The sequence below is a fragment of the Dermacentor andersoni genome, chromosome 10, assembly GCF_023375885.2.
Source record: "Dermacentor andersoni chromosome 10, qqDerAnde1_hic_scaffold, whole genome shotgun sequence".
NCBI lineage: Eukaryota > Metazoa > Arthropoda > Arachnida > Ixodida > Ixodidae > Dermacentor > Dermacentor andersoni.
In genome coordinates, this window is record NC_092823.1 from 93,947,466 (window position 1) to 93,961,807 (window position 14,342).

At 44.7% G+C, this 14,342-nt stretch overlaps 2 protein-coding genes across 2 annotated transcripts in view; one reads left to right on the forward strand and one right to left on the reverse strand.

The window, feature by feature from the left end:
* Positions 1-8,744, forward strand: part of LOC126544397 (UPF0046 protein C25E10.12) — a 17,852-nt gene extending 9,108 nt beyond the window's left edge. The window contains exon 4 of the mRNA XM_050191712.3: positions 1,246-8,744. Coding sequence (XP_050047669.1) covers positions 1,246-1,379 — 134 coding nt within the window. The 3' untranslated portion in view covers positions 1,380-8,744. The remainder of the gene's footprint in view (positions 1-1,245) is intronic.
* The window catches only part of Rab21 (RAS oncogene family member Rab21), a 24,525-nt gene continuing 17,419 nt past the window's right edge, over positions 7,237-14,342 (reverse strand). Inside the window, exon 5 of the mRNA XM_050191714.2 lies at positions 7,237-12,570. Coding sequence (XP_050047671.1) covers positions 12,440-12,570 — 131 coding nt within the window. The 3' untranslated portion in view covers positions 7,237-12,439. The remainder of the gene's footprint in view (positions 12,571-14,342) is intronic.

Consider the following 14,342-nt stretch of genomic DNA (forward strand, 5'->3'; position numbering starts at 1 on the left):
CTTTAAGTGAATACATAGCTAGAGTAATTGCTGAAGTGTGCCCATTTGATAAAATGATTTCTGCGGTAAGAATATCCTTTAGGATAATAAAGGTGATTAAGTGGGTGGCACTCTGTGCATGCATGGAGTATTATTGTTTATTTATTCGTAAAATACCGTGGACATGAAATGAAGTCCAAGCAGGGTGAGCATTTAAAAATGTAGATACAGTTGACGACCGATTTTTTGGACCCTCAAGAGACCGTGAAAATGTCCGAAAAATCAAGCAGTCCGAAAAAAACAAATGTGCCCCCCAAAAACTCAATTTATTGCTTACTATTGAGTTAGAGGCTGGAAAAAGTCATTAATGGTCTTCTGAACCATGCTTCGCTTGCGTACAAGCAGGTCCGCCTGAATTTCGGCGAGTCGTCGTGTCGCCATAAGCCGACGAAAGATTTGCGACCGCTTGCATCATCAGCTCACGTTGCACGCAAAAATTAAAGTTCCGGAAACAGCGTCTTGAAGCACTGAAGCCGATTCAATCAAATGCGAGCCGCAGTAGCGACAGAACGTGGTTTTCGCGTCTCCGCAGCACGACCACGACTAGGCCTACTTGCTAAGCTCGTCAACGCACGGCAAACACAAAGAGGCAGTCGAAGGAAGAAAGGAAAAAAAAAAACAGCATTGCGTTATGGCAGTGATGCTGTTGCGGAAGCGGAAGCTGCTCGCATATAGCCTCAACCCAGCGTCCGAGTAGCTGAGGAACCGCCATGCAAGACCAGCACTGGTTTCGAGGCTACAGGAGGAAAATGTAAACAAACAAGATGGCGGCAACACAGCTCAAAATGTGCGGCAGTTGGCCCGGCTGACGCTTGGAAAGTCGGAAAAATGGAACAGCCCTCCCTAGAGTGTCCGAAATTTTGAGCCACGTAATACATTCACTTTATGAGGTATGTCCTGAAGCCGGGAAAAAGTCCGAAAACTCAAGTATGTCCGACAAATTAGGCGTCCAAAAAATCGGTCGTCGACTGTAATTGTAGTATAGCATTACTATAAGAAAGTCACATGAAAAACAAAAAAACATTATATCTGTGTTTGTTATATCGAGGCTTGACTGTAATGACAATTGTACAACACACTACTCAAGTAAAGAATGCATAGAACTTTGTTACAGCCTATTGGGGAATGATTGGGCCAGTTGATTATTTTGTGTTAACTATATATGGACCTGACTGTTCTGCTGTCAATTTTTGCTTTTAACCTTAGGCCACGGTACGACAACTGATGGCGAGACGGTGTTTGTGAATGCGGCCATCTGTGATGTTTACTACAGGCCAATCAACGCACCAATCATCTTTGATGTCCCACTACCAGAAGGTGCCTCTAAAGTTGCTGATTGAACTGCCTGACGGTTCGAAGGAACATGTCACAAGATGTTCCTATCTCACATGTTTCTGCTGGTCATTTTGCGTGCTGGTGAGGCAGTGTTGCAGTGTTATTGCTGAAGATCATATTCAATATTTTTGTGATCTTGAGTAGTTCATTGTTTTATTGTGGATATGTTTGAGCTTTTAACTCTTTCGTTACCGTGAGAAATGGTCTCATTTTCGGTGCTATTATGTTTTAACATTTTATTTCATGATGTAGCAGTCTCAACGTATACTGCGACACATACTACAGTAGAACCTTGTTGATACATTCTCGTTAGATACATTTTCCCGGCGCCAACTTTCGCAATTGAGAACACAAAAAATGACCAATAGAGTTACACAAATTTTTTACCGGTTCGTACGTTCCCGGGAAATACGATTTCTCGGCACCAATGTTCAGTACATTGCCAAACTGCGATCATATGATATGTTTTCCAGCCCCTATACCCATGTGAACAAGAAAAGGCGTGAGGTGCGCATGACTGAGAACGGCATACAGTGCAGTCCACTTATAACGATACCACATATAACGATATATCGGTTATAACGATGGGTCAACACGAGAGTGTCATTTTATGCATTGGGTCGATGGGGAAAAAAAACCATTTATAATGATAGGTTATTCACCACATGTCGGATATAATGATCAAAATTTTGCTGTCTGGACGGCGTTTTCCGTGCCAAATAATCGTAACATTTGTGTTGCTTAGTTCCCTGAAATGAACAATGTCGAGACGAGGCGATGTTTACCTCTGTAAGTTCGTATCTGCCACCATTACCGCGCAGCGCATCCCGCCCCGCCCGTGCACCATAGAATAGCTGAGCAGGCACAGTGCGCCACAAGATGGCGCTAGCTGCTTCATGCGCCTTGGCCACAGTCGCTCCGAAAGAGAGAGAAAGAAGAAAAAAAGCGACAAGCAAAGCGGCGCGGTGGCGCCTGTCCCGTATCTCTCTCTCCCGCGATAGCAGGCTGACGCCACCGAAGCAGCGTGCAACCAACGGTTCAACCCAGTTCGAAGATGGCGCCGACAAAGCACAAAGCTGTGTCACTTGACACGAAGAAGGATATTTTGCAGGACTCTCGATGTGGCTTCAAGGTGAGCGCCCTTGTGAAGATGCATGCACTCGCCCAGTTAACGATATCAACCATCTTGAAAACCGGAAGCACCGCGATTGTGAAGGCAGGAGCTATCAGCGGCCATGCTGATCAGTGGGAAAGGGTTAGAGACCCTTTGTACGCCGATGTTGAAGAGGTGCTTTACCAGTGGTTCATCACCAATTGCTTCAAAAAGGTGGTCTTTGTGCGTAAGGGCGAACTTCCCCAACCCACTGAGACTAACATGGTGGAAGCCGCTGACATAACTGAGCTCTGGGAGCTCGTTCCTACTGGTGACACAGGTGGTGCGTCGAAGGAGGAGTTTTTGACTGCAGACAGTGCTGCCTCGTTCTGCGATGAGGTCACCGACGAGGCGATCGCCAAAGATGTGGTGTTTCAACAGATGGCAAAGTTGTGCGACGGTGACGACGGCAGCAGTGACAGTGACAGCGAGGTTGACAGTGGCTCCTTGATCCCAACGCCAATGTCCATGCAAAGTACACTGTCGTTGATCGACTCCTTAATTGATTTTATGCATGCTAAAGGATTGCCGCCAGTGTTCGCGCAGCAGCTGGAATCCATGCACACCGCGGTTGTGAAGCTGAAGCTGCTGCAAAAGCAAGTGCAGATTTCGGACTATTCCGGCGCGTAACCCATGGCATGGTCATTGGCGCTAGAAATAAAGTTTGTTTTTCACAGCCTACTTTGTACATCATCTATTCTTTAGAGCAAGTAGCGAATTCGAAGTTGCAAAGGTATGTTCTGTGTTTTTTGTTTTTCTTAATTTTTTTAAATAACTGCAGTCCAGATATAGCGATCATCGGTTATAACGATCATATTTTTCGTCTTTCTCGATATCGTTATAAGTGGACTGCACTGTATAGCCGCCCGTCTCACATGAAAACGATGGCGCACGCAGTTTCTTATTCCAGTGCAGTCTATACCCGCGATAACGAAACCCCGTGGCAAAGAAATCATTGCGACAACGACATATTTTCGTATCCCCGACGAATGCCCATAGGATTCAATGCATTTCGTACCTCTCGACAATGAAATATCGCTGTATTACAATCCCACATTAATGAAATTTGCTGGAACGTCACCCCATCTATTACCTACTCGCACAAAGCTAGCAGGCTTCAAAATGTGTTCAAATGCAATTGCTTTACTCTAAAATTGCGTAAAATACCACCACGATACACTTGCGTTGGCACTGCCAGTTTTGTTTACAAACACAATGTAGTGCCGGGAGCGATCGCACATGCCAGAAATACGTCATGGCCGCCATCTTGTTTGATGATCGCCCATTCCAAGCCGCATGCATGTTGCTACTGTCATGTGACAATGGTTTTTGCACACCTAGTGCTGTGATTAATGTTCAGCTCGGTGAGCGAAAGGCAGCAAAAACGAGGAAACCCACGTCTCACCGACAACGTGGAATTGTTTATGGCGCTTGAGATGGCAGTCACAGCATGGAGTGCTGCGCATCGGGCCATGATTGAGCTATCGTCCGGAAATATGCATCCCTTGCTTTAAGAACGCTGGTTTCGGTGCCACCCGACAGGCATCGTGTGCAGATTCAGCACCGGACATAGATTTGAGCGAAGAGGCCATAATCTCGATCGATTGCCATATGAGATACAATCACTTTCGTGCTTGGCACCAGACACATCGGCGTCTAAGGGCGATAGCGTTCACTGGAGAAATGCTGCTGTTTGGGAGCGTTCTGCGCTTATTTATTGTATACTGTTTTGCATGTTGTATGTGTTATTCCCAAGAATGTATGCAGTTTTGCTTCACTTTGCTGACTGCTTGAAGCCTCTGCCTCATGGGGGTCCAAGCCACTGCTCCTGGGATTGGCCCACATTTTTGCTGACAGACTTAGACAGGAAAAATGCCGGCCAACTAGAGACTAACAGCTTTGCTGTAAAATTCAGATTTTATATTATGGCTGCTAATCAGTGACAGATTACCTGCAGTTAGAACTGTTTCAGTAAAGACTTCATTCTTGAACACAGTAGAGATTGTTTTTGCAGGGGTACATTTTGTGTGAGAGGCCATCAGAAGGTTGTGCGATAATCAGTGATTTGCTTTAACAGAAATAACTCAAGGAACTTGTCGCAGTTACAAGAATCTGAAGGCAAATCGTACCTCAAGGCACTTATTCAATGCTCCATGGCACCTAGCAACAGTTACAAGATGTCCTTCTGCAAACTTTTTGTTGTATGCAATAATGTGCCATGTAATTTTCCCAAAAAGGATCTTTTTGTGCAATCTAGAATAATCTATGTGGAACATCAATGTGTTTTAGATAGTAGTGTCGCAATTCTTACTAAGCAGGACATGTATTGACCAAGCATTGACTTTTATTCAACAATTGGAAATTTTGCCCCAACATAATTGATTGTAATCTCAATTAGTCATTTACAATAACGTTAACCAGTCATCACTGCACACTTAATCTTTGCTGGTGCAAAGTAATGTTGCGGAAAAAAATTACGTTCTCTGTTGCACTGTTTTAAACTAATGTTAGCTATTTGCTCATGTGATGCTCCGTTACGTATATATTTTTTGGTATATAAAAGATATTCTTTTCAAAAATAGTATCTTGTATTCTTTTAGTGCATTGTCTGCACCAAAATGATCTTATGCTGATGTGTGATTGTGTCCTCCGAGATCTCAGGTCTGTAGTCGCAACAGTTGTCATGGAGGAATGAAAAAACTGAGAAGCCCCGGCGTCACTGTGTGTAAAGCCTCCCTTGGCATTACTCCGCCATCTTGTCCGGGCAGATTCTTCTCGTTTAAATTTCTCACCTTTGGCACACAACCATGCCGGGCTGTGCGGAGGCTTGCACCATAGTTATCAGTCCAACAAATTGAATTGCGGTGTACCTTTGCGAAACTGTTGTCAAAGTCATTTCATCCAAGTATTGCGCTAAAGCTTTGAAAGGAGTTCATGATGAACTCTGCAAATTAGACCGTGAGGCCGGTCAAATTTCCCGACTAGCGCCCATACGTTTCTGTAGGTTCGAATTTTCATTATTTTGATCCTGAAATTGGCTTTCACCAGATAATTCAAACTTGACCACTCCTGTGGTGACCCCAATAGTGACTCCTTCAGTGGCAGCGTCTGCCTCAGCCGAGCTTAGGGGGAAGTGAATGCATTGAACATATGTCGTCTCCTGTGGAAAACGCTTATTTTCACCTGCCATAGGTAGATTTTCAAGTAATAACTGTACCTCACAATGTCTATTACGGTATTTATCAGATTCTAACGTGCACCTTTTCTAGAGCACAGCTCTTAGGCACCTGTTTTTGCATTGAGCGTCGGCGTGCCTTGGCGTAACTGAGCGAACGAGCACACCAAAGGAGGATTAAAGAGTGAACACAGAGCAGCGGCAGATGAAAGACGGTGAGAGCGAAGAGAGCGTGAGGAAGAAAAATGGAAGCATGAAAAGGAAAGCGGAGGAGGTCACCTTCAAGTGCCACCAGAGGTGCTCACGTCCACAGCGCCGGTCGTGCGGGGGGGGAAAGAAGAACCAGAAAGCTATAGACTTTGTGCTTAGCGTTTGCTGCACTTGTCAGGAAGCGGCAACTGTGTGGCCGGTCTATACATAGCGCCACGCATCACAGGTGGTGGGGTGGTCGGTGCGATGCCGCAATATATCGCAAAATGAAAACACGTAGGGACCTGCGCTCAAATTCGCATTAGGATGTGTCGTAATTGTCGGTGTTTCTTTTTAGGTTGAAAATTACCTGCCCTCGAAAACAAGACTGCCTACGTGGCGTTTATGTTTTACCGCGTAAAACAAATGCATTGCGGCGAAGCTTACTTTAGGAAACTGGCCGTTAGTGTGCGACGCATGTTAGCCCCTTCCCCTTTTTTCTGCTATAGGTTGCTGAAAACTGTGTCTTGTTCAAATGAGTGCAGGGATGTCAAAAACAGTCTTCTCAGTGACAGAATTTATGAGAATATTATGCTTAAGTTGTGGGCGTTTGTTTAGAAGCTTTAATGTCATTTATACTACCTTTCTACTTTCTCCATAGTTTTTTTTCAGCGACATAAAAAGCGACTGCATGCTTGATTCCGGGGCTTGTTAGTATTTGGCCAAACGCTGCCAAAGGTCCCGTCAGGGTAGAATGAAAGAAAGTAAACTGTACCACGATTTCACACTTGACTGTTTACGGGGGAAGTTCAACGAGTAGGGCTCCATGATTGGTTCAGCGAGCATGTCGTTTTAAACCACAGGTAATTGTGGAGTGCGAGAGGTCACCGGTTACTGCTGCTTAGTTTGCGCTGATGCACTACCTGTCAGTGTGCATGGATGTTGCTGCATAAAGGCCTGCGTAGAACAGCCACGTTTAGATATAATGCCCACAGCACAGTTGACTTGTTACCAAACAATCCGCCTGACTGTTTCATGAAACGTTTCACGGCTGGGTGCATATTTTACTTGCTCTGCTTGCAGCTCAAAAATAGAAATGCTGTTGAAAGCAGCTTCTTACTGTGTGCATGAGCATGTTGCTCTTGACAAGGCGAAATGCAGATGGGAAGGCATTCATCTAGACGGCCTGTAATCTGTTTGCATGTTGGATGCACTTGCTGCAAATAAACAGAGGTTTTATTCCATTTGTGTGTGCTTCCCTGTGGTTCTGCAGTCTGTTTGCAGTGGCTGGGCGGCCATTATGCTCTGATGCCGAGCACAGGGCCGTAGATGCAACAGGTCAGAGTGAATTCTGTATGTATCTTTATTACATATCATTTATATGGTTTTACGAAAAGCGCTTTGAACAGCTCATCAGCTCGTGCCACGTACACACTTCTGAACGCTCATTCAACCTCAACCTCGTCGAGCAGCTCGCTTAAGCTTGCCAGGCATGCATTACACACACACGCCAGCCATGCATGAATGTTGCAGAAAGAGTGCTCTGTGTATCGACACACAATGTTGATGACATTGCTAGTTTCTTGCCACAGTTCTTCATAAACTGACCTCTTTGTGGTTGCAAGATAAAAAAAAAACTGCGTGCTGTTAGGGCTGCCTTTGTCGCAAGTTTCGCATGGTACATTCTGTTCGAAAACCTTGTGGGAAAGTTTTCAGCATGTTACATTCTCCTTAGCCAATAGCATTTATGCATCCTAAAGCAGCACCAATGTGACGTTTCCGACCCGTCATTATTTTTTACGTGCTAATGGTCCAATCCGTCTAAACTCCGGAAAAATACTGGCAGGCATTGGTGTGCCCTGAACAATTTGCTGTCACACTTGATTTTATGACCAGTTGTGGTAACCAAGCTGTGGATGCATCATGACGTCGCAGTACACTGCATCACTCCATTCCTGTAATTGCCGACGCCAGGCTTGGCCTTGCCAAATCTAATCCATTTAAGTGTGAGAACTGCATGGTCCAGTTTCTATAATTTTGACAGTATGCATCAGTACTCCATTAAGTATATGTTTCCGAGCCTCTGTAATGCTAAGAGCCTTTCGGTCGTCCCGAGGAAGTACAACTGCTGCACTTTTTATTCGCATATCTCTCATTATGACGCCATAGTTCAGGCTGTCTGTGAACACCGGCTTTGAGGTTGTCCAGCACCACCTCCAGAAATTAACTGTGCATTAAACAGAAGACTAAAAATAATGCAATGCAACCTTGGCCAGGATAAAGCAATGATTCTACGCCAATGCTATTCCTTTTCACACTTCTCAAGTTGTCGAGGCAGCATTCTGTCCCATTATCAATAGGTTCAGCTGGCTGTGAACAGTGAAGAACAAGATTGGCATAGAATCAGGTGGGAGGAATCGCTGCATCATACCGACGTTTCTTTTTTTCCCCTGAAAGTGCCTGGAAGTCGGTCAAAATAGCAAAGGAGCCTTAGCTTCTAGTTCACAGAAAACCCAGTCATATGTGCATTTGAGTTTTCAAGCTCGAGCTTTCCAACATCTTCAAACTGGTGACCTTTTCTGTCTGAGGCTGGATTCATACGGCAGACTGAATAACTGGTTCAGTACTCTGAGCTGCAACTCACTGCACTGAATACAACTGGTGCCACTGAACCACGTCGTGCTTGTCTGAAGGCTGATACAGCAGCAGTTCAGTCTATCACGATTGCAGTTTCCGCAGCGGACTCTCAATAAAAGTGAATGAACTGCCAAGCATAGTGAACAGGGCTACCCAAGACATTTTCCAGGCTCTCGCGATTCCAGCTAAACAGTGATAGCACAGCTGAAAAAGAAAGGGGGGGGGGGGGGGTGGAGAAGTGTGCAAACCTTGTTCCCCAGCTTCTCGCAATTCCATACAAAGTTTTGGGGCATGGGTGGCACTCGCTTCCATTCAGTCGCGAATCAACGAAGCTGGCAGAATCATCAATGCCACATCGTCTCGCAAGGCTCAGAAGGATTTGTCAGGCTCGCAAATATATAAAACGCCTGTCAACTCGACGGCTTTGAAGCCACGGTCTTGTCATAATAGCTCCCCCACTTTGTCGAAGGGAGCACCTAGCTGGTCAAATTGGGCCATTCACCGAGCAAAGCCATAATGTGGTACCATACACGCACACCTTCCATCGTGGAAAAGAACCCAGCAACGTTCGGACTAGTAAGCACAGGTATTTGTGCATAATGCACAGCATGTAATAAATAGCCAGAAATAAATGTGCGTTCATGACAACCGTGATGGCGCAATTATTTACCAATTCTAAACTGCCAGAACGCACCAAAGGTAGAAATTTTGATTTTCGTTACCATCAAATGTCAACATGTCATGCTGGAAACTGACTAGGTTATTAGTGCCAATTGGTGCGAAGTTTGCTATTAATCAATGGCACACTCGTTATGCAATATACATACAATAGTATTTTGTCATTAACATTAGAGGACGTGACGATTTATTGGCATCCCCTTTTGAAACGGGGCGGCGACAAATAGTCACCTAGCCTCCTTGAGTTAATCAGGTATGCTACACACTTTTCATTCTAGCAATTTTTGTATACATCTCCTTAATCTATTTTTCTCTTCCTCAAAGCCTTGTATCATTAACAGCATAATGGGAGATGGCAACTGTTGTAACCATGTTCACATGCTACGAATCCTCAGGGTAGCAGTGATCAAAGATTACTGCCCAGAATTCAGCTGCAATTACTGTTACACGTGAAAGCTTTAATAGGAACAGCAATGAACTTTGGCGCAAAATTCAAGTGCAGATGCGTCTTGGTAACTACAGCGACTCTGCTCAAAGCATATGCATAAACTACGAGTGCAGAGACAAGTGCCAATCAAGGAATTAATTGTGCAGCAATTACATTATTGATCCACTTCATAGTTCCTTGTGGAACATCAATGTACCTGCTATGCCACATCATTCACAGGCAATTTTGGAACTAGTGAATGTAGCAGGAAATTCTAGCAAACTGACATGCTTTGAGCAATGTTTGCAATGGTGTCCTTTATGATCAACGAATATTTTAAAAAATGCAAATGTCGCATAATGAGTTTGCCACTGATTACCAACCTGGTTCTGACGTCTGTCGATATTAATATGCTGCCAAAGGAGCTGGTAACCTTTGCTGAATTGCGCATAGTAACACGAAAAAATTTCCATGGTCTATATTGAAATGCATCACATCTAAAATGTATGCTTGGTATAAGCCTCTTTTCCAGTATAGGCTTTTGTCAATGCTTTGAGTGAATGCAAAACCATATGCCCAATACACTATATACATGTTTTCTTTAACTCGTGAGATGATAATAAGCTAAAATTTGACCGATTTTAACATTTTTCATGTTTCCTGCTGCCAGGAACACTCAGTACTGCTAGCTGTGCCATGACACCTTAAGTTGCACGTTACAAAATTGCCACCCACAATGTGGTAATAAGTTGTATCGTCCACGTTGTCCAATCAATGAAATGTCCACTAGAGCATAAATATAGACTGCACTTTGTCGCAAATTCTACAGATAATTTGGCGTAACGTTCTAACATACAAATACACTGCATAATTCTTGCGTTTGACAAGCTTACTAGGCCTTTTATTTTTTTGTGTAAACTAGCCACTGAAAACCACAGCACAGTGTTTCTGACTGTCAGGGAAACCTTGCAATGATCTAGGGGTTCAATAAAACTACACGAACATACAAAACTTATTTACACAAGCATAGCAAAGCACACTCTTTGTTGGCATGCACATCCGGTTCACGTTTCTCTCGGGTCATGCCGGTCTATTTCTTCACTCGTCAGTACACTCTCACTTGAATTTGAGCAACAAGTGTTTTGCATGTAGCTGCTACTGTTAATAGTTGTTCGCATAAGTTACAAAAGTGAACGCTCAGGTGGCTTGAAACTATCACTACTAACGACACTGATCTCATTCTCAAAGCACTCGGTACAAAAGGTAATGAAAAAAAAAAAAACATGCAGTCTCCTTCCACTAAAGAAACAATTTCAGTAGAAACACTACTCCCTGACAACCCTTACTGCTGTGATTTGCGTAAACACCTCCTCAGTTAGTGCATATTTTTGTAATGCAAATAAACAAGTGGTGTTTTGTTTTTATTATGTACACTAGCTGACGCAGTCGCTGTTCAAGGTACACAATACACAGGTACACGAGAAAAGAAGTCTGCATTAGTGTCGTCAGCTATAACTTGGAAGTATTACACCATATCATAAGATAATTTCAGCACAGTGGCCTTGTTATCGCATAGTATGGTGGAATTCTTCCTGCCTGCTTTCTACCGCACTTTTGACGGCCGTTGGTAATGCGTCAGAAAAAGCAAATAATAACAACTTGCAAAGATACCACAGTTCTGACTATCCTTCAAAATAAGCATAGCCACATTTGGATGGCCATATTTGGTGAATTGTTTTACTCCAGCTCTAACTGTGCCGAGTGGCTGGTCATGCATGTAAGGGGTGGCATGTAAGCAAATGACAGAGAGTGGGATGAATGTACAAAATAATTAACTGCCACAAAATGTGGGCATCAGACGCTCGGCTTTTGAGAAATGAGCGACTGCTACATAACGTTGTGCCAGGTTGTTACGAAGTCACACAAATCACTTGACAGCTGCCACTGTGCGAACTGTCCCTTTCAAAACTGGAGCGGCTGTACAGTGAAGGCTACTGTTAAATGGAACACTTTAACATGTGGCTTCCACTTTCCTGCCGCTCTAGCTGCAACGTGCAGGTATGAAGAAGGGTGCCAACGGCACCAATTCCAAGTCGCCTGGTGCAAAAGGGGGCTAACGTACGCTTGTCAAAAAGAAACATTTGCATTCACGCTATACATTCACGCATTCCCTTTAACAGATGACAACACTATACAAAGAGGCATCACGTCGCTGGAACCAACTCGCCACGTCCACTTAAACCGAAGACAGGTCCGAGATCCGTGACATTGTTGGCCACGAGTACAATGCGCTTGCGACAGTTCGTTCCCACTTTAACTCGGCACAAACATCCACACTCCTCCTGCACACTCGTACAATCGAGTTTTGCATGCTCATCAAACACACGTACAAGTTGTATACGTGACATTGCAAGCTCTTTTAAACACTGCTGCTTCAAAATCTACACCACAAAGACACTAAAAAGAGAACAAAATAATAAAATAACTTGCTTTTCTTTCTTTCGAGTCCTCGATGCTCCTGCACGCACACACACGCACACGCATTGAGAGGTTTAAGCTCTTAGGATTAACAATAAGGAAATGTGTGGAAACACGAGCGGTTTGCAGAGCAGCACGTGGCGTGCTTCGAAGAGAGGGAAGAAGAGACACAGAAAATGAGTCTTTGCAAAGGAACAAACAAAATCTGAAGAATGTGGCGGCACGGTGGCCTTTCCGAGCAGCGGTCCGGTGCAGAAGAGGATATCCCGGACAGAAACAAAAACAATAGCACTTCTGTAGCAAAGACGAGAATGACGGCACAGTCCTTTCAGCCTCCGCAGCAACTAGTCTTCTGCACGGGACTGTCGTCGACGATGACCACCGTGCGCCGCGAGTTACCTCCACGGCCGAGGCTGTTGCGATGCTGCTCGTCGTTAGTGTTGGCCACCTGCATCATACCTGCGAGCGCAGAAGGAAGCAGTGGTGCAACGAACTGTTATACGAAGCCCATGAAAGGAATCAAGCTCAAGAATAGAGCAAGATGAGACGTGGATGAGAAGGATTTGGGTCGCCTGAAAATTAATGGAGGCATTTCACATTAACCTCCTCAGTGTCACTTATGTACCGTAACGTTTCCACGTTTCTGTCCCGCTGTGTTGCTGACATACCTGCATGTTCAATTCAATTCATTCTTTATTTTACTCTTGGACAGAAAAGGAGAGGGGACTAAAAGCTCGTAAGTTTGACAGAGGTCCTGCCCCCTAAGTAACACTAAGCTGGTGAGCTTCGAGGTGGTTCCGCCATGTTATATATGTTTCTGGAAACATATTTTTTCTCCTCTTTCTAGGTTGGTTGTTAGCGATGGCAGAACGGGCTCCTTCGAGGGCATGGTTATGCATGCTGCATGGAGCTTGCACATCTGCACATGGGAGAGGTGGCTCCCTGACTTTGTACACCGTTACGTCAGCGATTCTCCGTTCATATACAGTAGAACTTCATTGATACGTTCCTGTTATGTACGTTTCTCGGCATCAACATTTTCAATCAAGAAGACAAAACAAATGACCCAATAGAGTTTCGCTCATATTTTTACCGGTTCATACGTTCCCAGAAAACATGATTTTTTGATACCAATGTTCAGTACGGTGGCAAACTGCGAATGTATGATACGTGTTCTGGCCGCTAGGTCCCATGTAAACAAGAAAATGCGTGAGGAGCATGCGATCGAGAACAGCATATAGGTGCCCGCCGTGCCAGCTTCACCGCAATACTCGCCTGCCTGTCTCGTGAAAATGGCAGCGCACACTCAGTTTCTAATTTCGGTATCAGCAAATCTCCGGGATCGTCGCAGGCGGCATTCACAGCTATCACCGCCAATCCTACTGTGATAAGCATCTTCGCCTATCTGTTTCACAGCGTGCGGTGCCGTCGCTAGCGTAGTGCACGCTTTTAATAGGCGATAAACAAAACGCAATGCCGTTCCCTGCTGCAGACTGTGATCATATACGTTTTGCAACCGCTAAATCCTATGTGAACTAGAAAAGGCGCTCACGATTGAGAACAGTATATAGCTGCCTGTCTCGCGTGAAAACGACAGCGCGCAGTAACTTATTCCGGTACCAGCAAATCTCCGCCTTGGTCGTCGCACGGCGCATTCACAGCTATCGCCACTCAATCTACTGCGATAAGCATCTTCACCTATCTGTTTTGCAGCACGTGGTGTGTAGTGCCATTGGTAGCGTACTGCACGCTTTTAGTAGCCGATAATCCAAACGTGCCACCATTCCTTGCTGCAGGCGGCGGCGTTGTGGGCATCACATTTTGCTTCGGTGGCATCCAGCGTTGCCCACCAGCTTGATTTCGTTTTGGTTTCCCGTTGCCCTCTTAAAACACCAAGTAATAGCAAAACAACAAAATGCGTCTCAGGCTGCCAAAGCACCACCAGCTCGATGCGTGTCGGCGTCTCATGCCGCAACAATCCACGCAACGCTTTGCATTACGTAAATGTCAACACAAATTCGAATCAAATTTTCCCAGTTAGTACGTTTCTCTCACAGTTTTTTCCAAGATGTGTGAACGAGGTTATACTGCATTCGTGCCGCAGCACAAAGTTACCACTCTTGCGTGTTTATGCCAACTGTTTAAAGAAGATTTTATAGCTTTTTCATCTTCTGCTGTCTTTGCGACAGCGTTGTTTTTTAGTGACAAAGGTACCCCTTTCTCCAGGATGG